The sequence below is a fragment of the Kryptolebias marmoratus genome, linkage group LG11 (genome assembly GCF_001649575.2).
Source record: "Kryptolebias marmoratus isolate JLee-2015 linkage group LG11, ASM164957v2, whole genome shotgun sequence".
NCBI classification, from domain to species: domain Eukaryota; kingdom Metazoa; phylum Chordata; class Actinopteri; order Cyprinodontiformes; family Rivulidae; genus Kryptolebias; species Kryptolebias marmoratus.
Window position 1 is genome coordinate 20,645,639 of NC_051440.1, and position 15,676 is coordinate 20,661,314.

The window sequence follows — 15,676 nt, forward strand, 5'->3', positions numbered from 1 at the left end:
CAGCTTAGAGGCTTATCACCGACCGGTGAAAAATTAGGATTCAGGTCAGAAATGTTCTGAATGTTAGACTAGATTTGGAAAAAAACTCAGATATTATAAACTTAATGGTCCGGAGGTTTTGTAAAAGCCGGGTCTTCATGGTGCTCCACCACCCTGCTTGAGTCATGATATTTATACATGACAGTTATCCTTCTCCTTCCTTTTCTTTTTTTGCATTTAGCAGCAGATTCACTTACATTATCACCTCTACATCTCTGAGATTCTAGGCTTGGTCGATTCAGCCATATTTGTTTACCCACACAGACTACAACCAGCCTGATGTTGGCCAATCACGTGCCTCGAGCTTCCACGTGGTTTCTATCAGGTTCATCCAGTGTTTTGTTTACCTTGAGTGTGTACCCGCATTTCAGGATGGCGTCAAACTGCACTGTTTGACATAGTTCAGGATAACTGTTTTTATGGTTGGTAATGAGTGTTTTTATACTAAAGGTTAGATTATTTGAGTAAATATGTTTTTTTTATTGGAGCAACATTTTGGTTGGTGCAGGCGTTTAAAGCGAGAGCGCATCTGAAACATGCAGGACGGCGGCCCCCGAGGAACAGAGTTCGACACACATGGTCTGCAGCTGTGGGTCCAAACATTTTACCTACCGACCCACAGAACGACAGCAGAGGAGAGGCTTGTGATGGCTGAGCTGAGAAAACATGACGTCATGGCAACACAGACAGCAAACCGCTGTCCGGCTTTCATTCAGGTCTAACCGTTTTTATTTTGTCAAATGTGGCTAAAAATTTAAAATTAGGTTAAATATCTCAAGACCCCCATTTGTCATTTTGCGGCCCACAGTGGGGTCCCGAGCCCAACTTTGGGAACCAGTAGAAGCTGTAGACCTCAGCGGCTCCACATGAGGCGGTTTCGGTGTGGAAATGGTGCCACCCTTTGGATATCTCAGGAAAGTGGAGTGTGTGTGTGAGTGTGTGAGCTGCTGGTGCTTACACACACACACACACACACACACACACACTACCCCCCCCCCCCTCACTGACGGGCTTTCTGCCATGGCCTTATCTGTTACATGGAAAACATGATATCCTTTCATGTCAGGGAATGGCATGCTGGAAATGTGGGCCATTTTATGGCAAGCCTCTCCAGATTTGCTTCAGATTCTCACGAATGCACCGTAGGGGGTGGGTGTGTGTGGTGGGGGGTGAGATGTTTGTGAATATGTCATAATTAAACTCTGGCCAGGAGTGGGCTCTGCTACATGACAGTGCTTTAAACCTGAGTGGGGGTCTTGCTCAAGGACACTTGGGGGATTCTGAACTCTGATCTTTGTTGCCCCCCTCCCTCACGTCCCAGGCCGCTGAACGCTCCTGCTCCTCCTGTCCTGCAGTGACAGGACTCGGTTCCGCCTCGAGCCTCAGCTGACTGGGTTTTCCCCCCTCCTACCTGCTGTTCTCCCAGCTGGGGAGTCGGCATGACGCCACCTGGGATGCGATAGAGTCAGGGGCTTCTGGTGAGAATTTATTCCCAACTATCACCAAGGGAGAGACTGTCAGAGGCGAGAGAGAGAGAGAGGAAGTAAGTGTGTGTGTGTGTGTGTGTGTGTGTGTGTGTGTAAGGGAGAGAGAGGGGCGCGGAGGAGCTGCAAAACATGGTAATCACCACCAACAACATCACCACCACCTCCAGCTCCGCGCACTCTCCCGTCTCCTCTCCTCCTCCTCCTCCTCGCCGGGGCTGGCGCTTTATGCCCGGAGCTCTGATCTGCTCACCAAAAATAACCCTCAGCCAGCATGCCGAAGGAAGCAAAACAAGAGGAGCGGTATTTTTAGGGTCATTAATTTTGACCACGTGGCCCGGAGGTAAACCGGATGGCCGTTGCGCAAAGGCTCCCCGTCAGTATGTCCTGCGAGGCCGGCGCGCCGCGCTGGACGCCGAGCTGGACGCGGAGCGCGGTGCTTCTCTTGCTGGGCTTTCTGCTGGGGGTGGCGGCGGCGTCCCCCCTCCCGAGCGGCCGGACGAACGCGACTCTGCTGGAGAGGCGATGGGAGACCCTCTTCTCCCGCTCCGTGCTGGGGGTCTCCGGGGAGAAACCGGAGCTGAACTGGGAGAGTGACTATCTGCTGGGCATCAAAAGAGTGCGGAGGCTCTACTGCAACGTGGGCATCGGGTTTCACCTGCAGATCCTCCCCGACGGCAGGATAAACGGTGTACATAATGAAAACCAGTACAGTGAGTTCTCTACCTCCAATGTAATGCAGTTCGACATAAAGAGAGAGGCAGAGGAGGCGCTGAGCATGATGAAACTGCGCCGCGCGCCGCACCGCGCCGTGCCGCACGCGCTGCCGCGCCGCGCCGCGCCGCACTCACTCTGTCCCCTCTTATTCATTTGCATGACCAGATCTCATCCCACTCTCAGGGAGAATTGGATTTCTTCTATTAAAAACAAGTATCCATCAGCACCGAACACCCCCTCCTTCTCTCTCCCTCCTCCTCTCCTTCCCCCCCACCCCCTCCTCCTCCAAGCTCAACCATGTCATGAATGTATGGACGCTTTTAGCCACAACTTATTTTTACGCAGCGCTCTGAGGGCGGTCCAGAGAGCAGCAGCCACTTAGTGCACGTCACTGCAATCACTGCAATCACTGCAATCACTGCAATAACCCGAATGCGCTTAATTGACGGATGCAAATCTGGGAGTGAGGGATGCGGAACAAAGGCAAAAAAAAGGCATGCTGCGCAGCAACCTGCAAGGTTCCACCCAAAGAGAGAGAGAGAAGCCGTAAGAACACAGTGAAATGTCAGGATGCTCTGTTTGTTTCCTCTCTGTCCTGCACCAGGTCTGATAGAGATCTCCACGGTGGAGAGGGGGGTGGTGAGCCTGTTCGGGGTGAGGAGCGAGCTGTTCGTGGCAATGAACAGCCGTGGGAGGTTATACGGAACGGTAGGTATGCACAGCATTTCATTTATCGCCCGCCTGTGTTAGTTAATTAGATCCTGACATCAAATAGCTCCTCCCCCCACCCCCCCTTTTTTTTTTAGTTGGCTGTCATGTATTGGAATGGGGTTTCATGCCCTTTGGCCAACAGGGGAGCCTCAAATGTTGCAAAGTCCAAATATTTTAATTCCATCAGGAATTTATAAAGCTCTATTTAAAGCGGGTGTGTGAGGCGCCTATGGCTGAATAATGATGAGGTTAACAGATGCAGGATTTAGCCCACAGGATGGTAATGTGGTCCTGGGAGTGCGGAGGTGGGAAACCCCCGATGCCTGTCAGCAGAACTGGAAATCGATTTAAACGGCATAATGCTTGTTTTGCATTGCAGTACACACACTCATGCACACACACACACACACACAAGGAGGTAAATGGCTCCAACCTGCACCTCGTCCATCAGCTTCTACCTTTAAAAAGATAAACTTGAAACACGAACATTAATTTTTTTGTCTACCACGGGCTGTTTACAACATCTTCCTTGTACAGCTTCTGACAAATGAAACAGGATGTTTTATTGTTACTTTTATCTCCGACACCAAAAATAGTTTTCTGCTCTCTGTGAAATTTCTGAGAATTCGAGTATTTCATTATCTGCGTCCTCGGAGAGACAAAAGCCTCAAACATTTCATTCCCACTGGACCAGAGCTCACCAAGGATCAGATTAAAAACCCCAGCTCCAAAATGTAAATAAATCAACTTTCTTTAAAAAGCACATTTAAACTTTAAACCTATACAACAATTACAGCAAAGACGTTAAAATCATCAAAACTGAAAAGGAGATGATAAAACTCTAAGCATAAACTCAAGTAAAAGGCAGAATTCAATAAAAACAGATGATTTGCAAACATCATAAACCCATATTCTGTTTACAGTGGAACATAATAAACATAAAAAGTTAAAACTAAGAAACAGCACCATAGCTTTTTGGGGAAAAAATTGTTATTTTGAATTTTATGGCAAAAATGGGCTGAAGTAAAGTGGAAAACTGTTTTATGGACTCTGTTTTGGAAACCTTGGACGCCATGTGATCCGTCCTAAAGAGGGCCTGTTCTCAGCGCCTGCCTCTCTGATGGTATGGGGGTGCATTAGTACCTCTGGTGTGGGAAGCTCACACATCTCCATCAATGCAGAAAAGTGTCTCATGTGCTCCCATCCAGCAAATAAGACCCAGGATTGTTGAGCATCTAGAATCCTACATCCGACAGAATGGGTCAAAACTCCAGTGACTGCTCTCCTCAGCTATTAAATGTTTATTTTATTTTATTTTTGTAAAGAGAGAATGGTTCACAATGGTCAACATGTCTCCGTCCCAACTGTTTTGAGATGTTTCTGCTGGCGTAAAATTCAGAATTACATATTTTCTTTTCTAAAAAAAATGGTACGATCGCTTAGTTTAGACCAGGGGTGTCCAGTCCTGGTCCCGGAGGGCGGCTGTCCTGCATGTTTTAGTTGTTTCTTGGTTTAGACTCGCCTGATTTAACCATTTATGCAGATTTGCAATCTGTTTTCTAAGCTCAGGAAAACGTGCACGCTGATTTTTTTTTAACCAGACTTCATGCTGTTAGCAAAAAAACAAACAAACAAACAAACAATCAAGCATTATTTGACTTTAGAAAAAGGAAGAAAATTTGACAAATTCTCACTCCTTTGAATATTATTTTTGCAAATAGCTGTTGTTAAGTCACAAACACACAAAAGCAACTTAATTTGAATCCAAACAAGTCGTCTCTGAGCTGGACAAAATAAAATGGAGTCTGTGTGGCGCCGGCTGGGAGGTGAGAATCTAACAGAATACAAAATGCATCGATTACGTTAAACTCCCCAAAAAATAAATGTCTGATATTTAATTAACTCGTGAGAGTTCAAACAGCGTTCTGTTCTTGAACGTTTTAGTTTTGTGTTGCAGTTTAGATATTCCATAAACTCAGACTTCTGTTTCCCCCGTTAAACCCCATTTCACCTTTTTATTTAACTCAGTGGATTTGTTCACCAAAGTTAGGCTGGTGTTTTCACCGAATAATGGGTTTTAATTTAAATTAAAACTGAGCAAAGCGTTAGTTTTTGGTGGAAGTTTATTTTAATCTCAGGGAAAATCTGCTTGAAGAAGCTGTTGTGCTTATAATCATTTAAAAATGTGGTTATTGAAGTAAATATCCCTCCAGGCTGGTTGCAGATGTACTGATCCAGAACATGTTTGTGATCAGAAACTGGAAGTTTTTCCACACGAGAGGTAATTGGTTCACGTTTTCTCTGTAATGGTTACTGATTTGTACAGCGTGATGAGGTGAATAAGGTTTATTACGTATAAAACTGAGTTGGCAGGCCTGCTGGAGAGGGTAGAACTGAAGGCGGTGATGAATATAAAGCTGTCCCTGGGGGTGGTGGGGGGGTCATTGTGTTAAAACGTTTACTTGTTGAGGCTCACATATTTGACAGACAGAATGCAGCCGCTTATCTGGTCTTGAGTGATGAAGCGTCAGCTCGCGAGCAGACCGAGGATCTGATAAGAGATTGAATTAGGCCACATGCTCTCTGACGGAGGGGGTTTGCTCCGCCGCCGAGCGTGGCGAGCACTGCAGAGTCAGAGATTCAGACATAAAGGGGGGCGATCACAGGGAAATACTGCTTTACTTGTTTTAGTTTCAGCAATTGTAAAAACTGTCATTTTCATTTACTTATTTAAAAAAAATTATACTAATGTTTTTTTTTTTTAATGCTCGTAGCATGTTTTAAAACCCTTAGTACACACGTGTCAAACTCAAGGCCCGTGGGCCAGATCCGGCCCTCTGTAACATTTCATCCGGCCCCCAGGATAACGTTTAGATTTCATCAGGTCCGGCCCTCTAATCTGGGACAGATCGAGTCTCTGATTCTTATTTTGCTTAAAAAAACTGAGCCCAAATAGGGAATAGGGACAGTGACTTAAAAGCCAACAATATATAGTTTTAATTTCTGTATGATCAGGTTTTTGTTGATGGCTTTTTAAAAAAAAAATCTGTTTTAATGTTAAGAAATTCATTTAAAAGCTGAGTGAGGCGTAAGAAATGACAGCTAATGATGTGCTTTTTGAAGTTTAAACTGTTTGTCTGTGTTCATTAAAGTATGTTTGCTCTAAATTCTGTATAATCTGTAACTGGGAAAAGATAATTGATATTTTAATATGAATGATTTGACATAATACATCTAAAACCGAGTTTAATTTATGTCATTTTTAACAAATATTGATCGTGATTGGCCCTTGGCTAGGACCACATTTTTAATTTTGGCCCCCTTACGTCACTGGGTTTGATCCCCCTGCCTTAGTGTAAGATTCTCAGACGCTGAACACACCTGGCGCTAAAATCCATCTTTAGCTCCTGTTCTGCTTTCTGCTGTGAACAGCTTCGATGAGGCGGTCTGGAACCCTTTTGTCCGCGTATGTTTGGTAGTCTGAACACAATCTGTCCCGAGCCAAGATGTAAGATCTCCTACACAAAATCCTACCTGTCTCACCTGGATGTTTTGGGGTTTTATAAAAAATGTCAGCTGCTGTCTGATTAAAGATAATTAAACGGCCATCCTTGGGAATATTCTGAAGATGTGGCTTTTTTTTTTTTTGGCTGAAACATTTACAAAAGTCCCAATATGTGGAGATTTTATGACTCAGTGGATTACCAGGACACAGTGTGATGGCTTTCTCTTTAGTTTAAAGTTTGTTCGTATTGTTTTAGAGCCGACTGGGCCCGCTGTGGTCACTGTGAGCTGAAATGAGCTGTTTCTGTCCCAGGACAAGTCTGAGCAGCGTTATGAGGCTTTATATTCAGCTAATTGAACACGATGCATACGCTGTGTGACAGATGGTGACTGTCAGTGCATTGTGGAGTTCTACGAGCTACAATCTTCTGTTTTTGCTCTTCTTTGCTCTGACACAGCGCTCTGAAGCCACTCATCACTGAATGTTCCTGTCTCAAATATATACTGATGGATAATTAGACTCATTAAGAGATAATGCCGTAGCTCAGATGTTTGAAGGTAAAGCAGTTTTTACAGAAATGTCATCAGATCTGTTGTCAGTGTTTCTTTGTTGCTCAGTTGCCCCCTGCGCGGTGTGGCGTCTGCATCTGAAGCAGGTTTTGGGTTACTGCCAGGTGTGAATGCTCTCAATCAAAGCTGTCCGCTTGTAATCAGATTACCCCAGGACGGATCTCAGTGCAGGGTCTGAACAGAGTCCTAAGGTTCTGTCAGCTGTTTCAGTTTTTAAAGGGAAATGTCATTTCCCGATGTGTGAAAGGTTTTTTTATGCGTGTTGGGTCAGCTCGTTGTAACTCCAGGACTGTTTTAACCCACAGAAATGCTGGAGAGTTCTTAGAATCTGTTTGCTGAAATAAACAGGACTTTCCCTGGAAAAAGTTATCTAGATGGCAGCAGGTTTTGCTAAGTAATTAGGATTTACAGATTTGCGTAAGGCCTTGTGAGGACAGAAGCCGTCTTCTGATGAGTGCAGAGAGGAAAAAGTGGCTGCTGCGTTCACTGACAGTAGTTTTTATTTGTTTCTACAACAGCATCACGTCTGCTTTAAAGTCACGCTGCACAGCGCTCGTAGAGACGGGTTTTATCCAGCATCTATAAAGATTCCTTCATCTATTAAAAGATTATCTGATGAAATCCCAAAGCTTGTTACAATTTTATTAAATGAACAATATATCTAAACTGTGGTTTTAGTTTCTGTGTGTGTGTGAAAGGTGATTTATGAGTAAATATTTACTTGCTTGCTTGCTTTTGGACAAAGATTTATCGTATTTTCTGGATATACAGTATATATAATGAAGCCTAATATTTAAATAGTCCTAATATTTGTCTCAGTCATCTGCAGCTTCAGTGTCCCCAGATACACAAATGAGACGAGATCAACACAACAAAATCTGTTTAATAAGTATTTATTTATTGTTGTTTGCAGTTTTTATCCTTTTCTCGAGCAGCTGAATAAGATTCATGTTCTTTCTTTGTGTTTTTTTTTTCTTCTTTCTAGACAGTCTTCCATGATGAGTGCAAGTTCAAGGAGAGTTTGCTCCCAAACAACTACAACGCCTACGAGTCTCTGGTTTACAGAGGCTCCTACATCGCACTGAGCAAACATGGCCGTGTGAAGAGGGGCAACAAAGCCACTACTGCCATGACTGTAACGCACTTCCTACCTCGAATATGATGAGGAGGAAAGAAAAGAAAGAAAAAAAAAAACTGGCAATAACAAATTTATTTGCACATGTGGATTATATCCCAGGTAACACAAATACCATATACGTACGTACAAACACAAAAGACAACATGGACTGCAAAAGAAAGAAACACAGTTATATCTGAAAATATTTATTCAAACTTTATATGTATATTTGGGTAGCTGACTTTGTATTAGAAATGATTGAAATGCCATTCTGTGCTGCTTTTCTAAGTTTCATCATTTTGTGGTCCGAAGGGGATAGAGAGTTGTTCGTCCCTTCGGTTTTTATGGGTGCTTGTTGGATTGGGTCGGTGGATCATGGTTCATCCTTTGGAAATAAAAACAGAGATGGTATTACCTCAAACAAGCACGTACTGAGAAGGACGTTTAGGAAACGGGAAATGCGTGCACTGAACGCCTGTTTACTTTAAAACGTTTTCAAGAAGCCGGGCGTCCGTGATGGATTGTTTCTGTCGCTGTCAGGGCAACTGGAGCACTTGTAAATTTGTCGGTGGTTTTTCTTGCGTCGTCATGAGGTGGCTGTGCCTTGAATTCCTTCTTACGGCCCCCTCACCGTTGAATGCAAGAAATGTGGGGCTGGAGTCAGAAATAGGAATGATACGTGAGTCGTCGCTCCCTAAGACACCACGAGGGACTTTAGCCCAATTCCTCGAGGGTCTGAGGTTTCTCCACTTTTATTCTCTTTCTATTACTGGATCAATTGAGTAACCGAGACTTGATGCTGCACAGGATCCAGTGGAGCCTCTTGGAAAGTTAGATTTAGATTCAGCATTCACCCCCTCACCCCCAAAACATCACGTCCGAGACGGCTTTGACAATCCCAGCTTTTATTTTCACAGCCGGCTGGTTGGGCCAGCCTGAGCGTGTGACTGTGTACTGGACGTATGGGTGTGTGACAGTTTTCAGCATGCATGTAGAATTGTTTCATGGATGCATTTATTTCAAACGTGCGTCTGTGTAGCACAAACGATCGGCCTGACGCAATCAGGCGTTTTTCTGTCTGCTGGATGTTTCAAACTGAGCACTCTGTTGTCATTCTGTTGTTGCTGACTCATCCCAAAGTATTTATTTTTGTTTTATTTTGAAAAACGGGAGCTGTTTGAAGTTCACACCGATGATGTCTGGCACTTAGAAGTGGCGTGTTTCGAGGATGCTGCTGATCAGTCAGTTCACTGTAAATATGACGGCTTTTCGGGTTCATTTTAAGTAATGTAAGCGTTCCAGTTTGGCCTGCAGAGAACTGGAACAGATACAGAATTCATGATCTTGTTGAGCATAACGATGAGTTTAAAAAAGTAGATTTTTTTTTTTTTTTAACCCAGTGTTTTAAGCTATTTCTGCATTTTTCAGATTGGTCGTTGAGGTAGAGTAGGGCTTCTTGTTTTTGTAATGTTCATTCAGACTTTGTTTATGCAGCATAACGTACTTGAATTCATAAAAATGCTCCCACTCCTCTCTCAGATACTGTAATTTTCTGCAGGATAAGAGTGAACCCAGCAGAAAACACAAACATGAATGGAGGACGTGCACGGCACTCTGTGTGCAGCACTGATTGTTTCTTGAACTTGTTGAGGACGTGGAGTGAAATATTCGGGGAAAATACCTGAGTGTCAGATTTGTGGGCTTCTCATTGGTTGATGTCAGCGCCGGGCCCTGGGAATGTTGTGCATCTGAGCCATTTTTGTACCAAGGTCAGAGATTTGATTGTTTCTTGTGTTGGTATTTTTATTTTTTCTCTCGGTCTTTCACTCGTGGCTTTACCAAGCTCTGCACTTGTTAGGCTCTTTCTCAGAAAAGAGAAGAAGGGCACGGATGATTTTTCAAGTCATGGTACACGCGCAGTCTTTTAAATACTGTAGTGAGGTGCGTCTCGGTCAGATCTTTTGCTAATTTTGTAACTTGACTTGCGAGATCCTTTAAGTAGCATTCTCCTAGCAGGAGGGCAGCTTGGTGAAATGAGTCTGGATTTAAAAGCAAAATTCCTCTTTGTAGTTGTCATATTTTACCTCATGGCCTGGAACACAGACAGAATACAACCCCAGTTCTGAAAAAAGGTCGGGACGTTGTGTAAGACGTGAATACAAACAGAAAGCAATGATTTGAAAATCTCTTAAACCCACATTTTATTTACAACGGAACACGGCAAATATAAATGTTTAAATTAAGAAACTCTACAAGTTTGGTGAAAAAAAAAAAAGGGATAATTTTGAATTTAATGGCAGCAACATCTTTAAAAAGTTGGAACAGGGGCAACAAAAGGCTAAAATTAAGTGGTATAAATAAGAAACAGCTGGAGGAGCATTTTATAATGAATTACAAGAATTAGCAACAGGTCAGAAAGAGGACTGGAGATAAAAAAGCTTTTTAGAGGCTGAATCTCTCAGAAGTAAAGATGGGCGGAGGTCCAGCAGGCTGTGAAAAGTTCCTCAACAAAAGATTGGATAGACTTTGAATATCCCATCATCTCCAGCTCATGTCATCAACAGATTTAAAGAATCTGTAGAAATCTCTGAGGTCAAAGGTCAAGGCTGAAAGTCAGCACTGGATAGCTGTGAATTTGGGTTCACAGCCTGCCTCTCTGATGGTATGGGGGTGCATTAGTGCCTCTGCCATCAATGCAGAAAAGTCTCTCCAGGTTTCAGAACAACATCTGCTCTCAGTCAGGCGTGTTTTTCAGCAACACGATGCAAAAACCTCATCCTGCATTGTTACAGCAGAACGATTTGTGACATCGTGAAATAAAAATCCATCAAAGCTGACCCAGGACTGTTGAACAGCGAGAATCCTCTGTCAGAGCAGAATGGGACAACGTTCCAGCAGCTGCTGTCCTCAGCTCTTACAGGTTTACAGCCTGTCCCAACCTCTGCCATCAAATTCAAAATTATTAGTATTTTTTTAATGGTACAATTTCCTTGTGTCAACATTTGATGTTTACTGTGTTCCACTGCAATTAAAATACAAGTTTATGAGATTTGCAAATCATTGCATTTTGCTTTTATTTACACTTTAAGCCAAATCTTTTTTGGATTTTGGGTTGTAGCTTGAGATGGTTTAGGCAGCATTTAAGCTCCAGCTCGTGCGGCAGCAGAGAGGAAGAGTTGAGCAGAGTGTGTTTATCCACCTGAGCGCGCCGCTGTCACGCTCTGCCTCTGAGTCAGGAACGACACAACGTCGCCTCACTGTGCAAGCTGGCGCTCGTAGAAGGACGAAGGCGAGAGCGGCGGAGGAGTGGAGCGGAGTTGGTTTGTAGCAAAAGGCCAGGGATAAATAATCCAATGCTTCCAGAAAAAGAATAATTATAATAAAAAAAAGATATTTGAGTCAGTTATCTGATGGACTGAATACTGTGATGCAAAAGAACCACTTGAGATGTCATATATGTTCTTGGAATGTCGACGCCACTTTTCGTCTTTGGAGGCTTTTGTCTTGAGCATCTTATTGGTCAATTGAACTGATCAGTATTTATCATATCACTCTGATCGGTAAATGATCACTTGTAGCTTTTTGTTTTCATAGCAGCGAGGAGTTTATTGATGAGTATTTTATTTTCTAATTTATCAAAATAAACACAAGGTGCAATTTTCTTTTTTATTATGAAGTGCAAATATTCTGTGCAGCAGGAGACGCTGCTTTTTCTTTCTTTAGAACAAGCTGACACACGACTTCTTTAGATGTGTTTTTACTGTACGTTTCTTTTTTCCTCTCCTGGTTTCTCGCTCAGAGGACGCCGTCAGCACGACGGGAATCTGAGCAGCCAGTGAGTGGGAACTGTAAAGTCACGACTCGTTAAACTGGAGGATATACGTTGGGCTTTTTGGGGGCGGATGGCGTTTGCAGCATTCGCACCAGAAAGCAGCTCAGTTTGCTGTCAGATCTTCAGATTTCCAGGTGGAAGTCTGTCAGTAATCCCACCATGTCTGCATGATGCTGTTGTGAAGCAGGAAAGGTCGTCTAATACAGAGAAAGGCTAGTTCAAGGTGAGAAACGATCACTTTTCAACGTTGCTTCCTTAATTCCTCATTATGCATGTAGAGTTCGGAATGGGCTAGGATTGTCTTACCCCTTTGATTAAAGATCCAGTGTCTGGACTTGTGCTGGTTTTTAAAATGTGTTGGCTCGCAGGGAAGCGGAGGTCCGTGGGCAGATCTGAGGTCAGCCTCGTGTTTCCCTGCGGCCCGACAGCCTTTATGTTTCTCTCTGTTTTTTCTATTCCTGCACTGAGGGGAGAGTGCTTCCTCTGAGTCCCCCCTCCTCTTTTTTAACATATACCTCACCTTCTGCCTTAGTTCCGATTATTAAAATGATTGTAAATTAGTTTGAAACAGACTTCTCCAATCATTTGTTTCTGAAAAAATATGATGACAAGTAAGAAAAAGACTATATTACAAATGGTTTTCCTTTTATTTTTGTACGTATGTGCTGTGCACAGCAGTCAACTGTATTCCTGAGATGACAATAAAAGACGTTTTGTAAAATATTTTCTGACTTATTTCTTTAAAGCTGTGTTTCAATTAATTTAGACCTGCTGAGCATGAGTGGTACGACTTAAGGGTAAAAAATGTTCCATACCTTTAAAAAAAACAACCTTTTTAATCTAATTTAGAGCCTACAATGTGTTTCTCATTAATCCTGAGTGCTGGTGTGGATTCTCAGTCATCCAGGACAAATAAAAACAAAACAACTGGACTAATATTCTGTGGTTAAACATTCTGCTTCCCATTCGGGAGCTTTCTCTGAGAAATAACCCCTAAAGTGTATATACAGTGTAAACATACACGGTAAATATTTGTTTTCGACATATATTGATGAATATGTCAGAAAGTTCACCTTCTCGTCCAACATGTGACAAGACAAGGTCACAAACCCCCGAATCCTCTGATTGCAGAAGCTCCAAAACCTGTCGAATGGTATGGAGCGCCCTCTCCTGGTGAAAGAAGTTCAACAGAAACTGGAACGTCAAACACAGCACCGCTCTATTTTGTTCTCATTTTAAGTAAGTCCTGGAAATAAACCTAATTATTGGTCAGGAGTGATTATTTAAGAACTGTTATTGTGGAGAGAAACCGTTACTACGCCTTCTAATGATTAATTAGGTTTTTTACCACAGAAAATAAAGCAGATTATTGCTATTCGAGTCAAACTGAAACAGTATTATTATTACTTTAGAATGAAATAATGACCTGCGAACAGCTAAACAATTACAGGTTTGGGTGAGAAAATAAATAAATGAAGAAAAGGTAAGAAGTTTGATCGTAAAGGGAAAATAAAGTCTGCAATTCACTCCTCCATCTCTGAGCAGTTTCAGTGGCCTGAAGACTTCCTTTTCTAAGTTTTTTCAGCTCGTGGCTGAAGTGAAGTCACTGTACGCTCTTGTGAAAGACAGAGCAGCGGAAGTGCGTACAGTTAATTGATAAACGGGTCAGAAATCATTCTCCCTGGACATGACTCAGCGCACTCGGATGCATCGGTTCACGCCAGAAAACTGAAAAACATCAGGACTTGTCTGAAAGGAAGAACTAAACTGTTTTCCGTGTCAGAAAACGCACATCTTGTTAGATAAAACCTGCTGTCACGCAGTCCTCCTGCTCGCGAGGGAAAGGAGTGTTTTTGGAGTTGAAAGCCTTCATCTCTGCAGCTCAGAGCAAGCAGGGAAGCTGATAGAGTCATTTTGGTAAATGAGTTAGCCAGTTTATTGACCCTCTGTTTAAATAGGCCCGTTGGACTTTCTCCTCCTCCACACGCTGCCCTCACACCACCCTGAACGTTCGAGCATTTGCAGAGCGACTCGTCCCCACTGATCATGCAACTGGCCTTCCTCTCGCTCGCCCTGATTACTGTACATGTTTGTGTGACGGTGGACTGTAGACCGCGGCGCCGGCGCCCGACGGCGGCCGGCTTCAAACCTGCAGCACGTATGGAGTCATTCTACCCGGAGCGAAACGAATCAATGGGAAGCCCTTTTCACAGAGGCCTTCTGGGTAAGTCTGTTTGTATACACACAGAATTACATAACGGTTTGTTTTTTGCAGAAAATATTAATCATGTTTGTTATTACGAGCCATTCAGTCTCACCAAAGGCAGCATTCAGTGCCATATATGTCTCTTAAAACGGCAACATTGTCCTTAAAATGTATTTTGTGTTGAGATAAGCAGCACAGAAATGTCTCTGATCAAACAGTTTGTTGTAGAAGCTACTAAGTTTAAGGTTAATATTTTACCCTTTAATGATTTGTTTACACTTTCTTCCAGTTGTTTTTCCTGCAACAAAGGCAGCAAATAGTCTGGTGTCGATCTATGATCTGAGAAAAAAGCGATTCCTGTGTGTGGACGTAAACGGAGAGCTGTACAAGTCTGTGAGTATCTCCTGGAGCTGCTTTGCCTCAGAGTGTCAGAGAAGTCTGTAAACATGGCTTGTTGTTTCAGAGGCGGAAGGACAGAAGGGACTGCCTCTTCCAGCAGACCCCCCGCGATGCGTTTTACTCCACGAGCGGGAACTGGCTGCTCGAGCTGGGCGGAGGCGACCTACGGGCGGCTCACCGGGGGCCTGCCGTGAAGAGGCAGAGAAGGAGCGAGGAGGTGAACCCTGCCGATCCCCTGCAGACGGTATCACATCCCTCACCTCCCACCAAGGACGGGACCGCCGGGCAGCCTGAACAGGACCAGACGGGCGCCGTGTCCAAAGAAACCCTCTCATCCTGCGACGACCCCCTGCGGGTGCTACAACCCAACGGGCCCGGCAGTCCCGTCAAGACGAACATCGCAGATCGGCCAGAACACCAATAAGGACTTTAGGTTAAAAGTATTTATGTTAAATAGAACATTTTTGTATCTGATGGCGTCCTGGGGGTAGATCCTCCGAGGTAAGAAGTGACTGTCGAAGGTGATTTCTTTCTTTTTGTGACAGAAACTGTATCAAATATTCCCAGAACTTTGGAGATAAGAGATAAAATGCCTTAAAAAGTGCTTCAATCAGGTTTTATCCGGGTCTCATCTGATCAGTTGTGTTCAGGCGTTCTGTTTGAAGAGCAGGTGACAGATAAGTTTGGGAAGATCCAACAAAAGTTTGGTCCTGATGTCCTTTAACCTCCATTGTCTGTTAAATTTTAATCCTTGAACCAGATGAGGCAATCTGAGTTTTACTTCTGTAAAACTGAGTCATGTACAGGTAACTGAACAGGGTTTTAAAAATGTTGTCACTATACATACAGTAAACATATATATATGAATAAATTGTGTCACATGAAAGCACTCATAGAAAATGATCCGGTGCTGGACACCAAAAGTCACAGCAATGAAAAGTATTTATTTATTGAAACGTGTTTAATGACTTTATTTCTAACTTGATGCTTGTTATTTATATATTTCACGATGTTTTATTTCTGACGAGAAGGATAAAATAATAAATAAATGGTATCTATTCTGTGTGATGCCTGTTTCTATTTCAAGAAAGTTCTGT

The 15,676-nt window shown here is 43.2% G+C and overlaps 2 protein-coding genes across 3 annotated transcripts; both read left to right on the forward strand.

Moving 5' to 3' along the window:
• The first annotated feature begins 1,379 nt into the window (after positions 1–1,379).
• Positions 1,380–10,312, forward strand: fgf6a (fibroblast growth factor 6a). Of its 2 annotated transcripts, none has more exons than XM_037978467.1 (3): positions 1,380–2,236; positions 2,845–2,948; positions 8,015–8,146. In XM_037978467.1, exons 1-3 carry the CDS (start codon positions 1,876–1,878, stop codon positions 8,108–8,110), a joined length of 561 nt encoding a protein of 186 aa, XP_037834395.1. In that variant the 5' UTR covers positions 1,380–1,875; the 3' UTR covers positions 8,111–8,146. The 2 variants fall into 2 exon arrangements, with proteins under 2 accessions (XP_037834395.1, XP_017274328.1); XM_017418839.2 differs by having other exon boundaries at positions 1,384–2,236; positions 8,011–10,312.
• A 3,538-nt stretch (positions 10,313–13,850) lies between these two features.
• On the forward strand, positions 13,851–15,616 carry LOC108237499. Its single transcript, XM_017418936.3, has 3 exons — positions 13,851–14,198; positions 14,470–14,573; positions 14,644–15,616. The coding sequence occupies exons 1-3, from the start codon at positions 14,021–14,023 to the stop codon at positions 15,001–15,003; spliced, it is 642 nt and encodes a 213-aa protein (XP_017274425.1). The 5' UTR covers positions 13,851–14,020; the 3' UTR covers positions 15,004–15,616.
• The last annotated feature ends 60 nt before the right edge of the window (positions 15,617–15,676 follow it).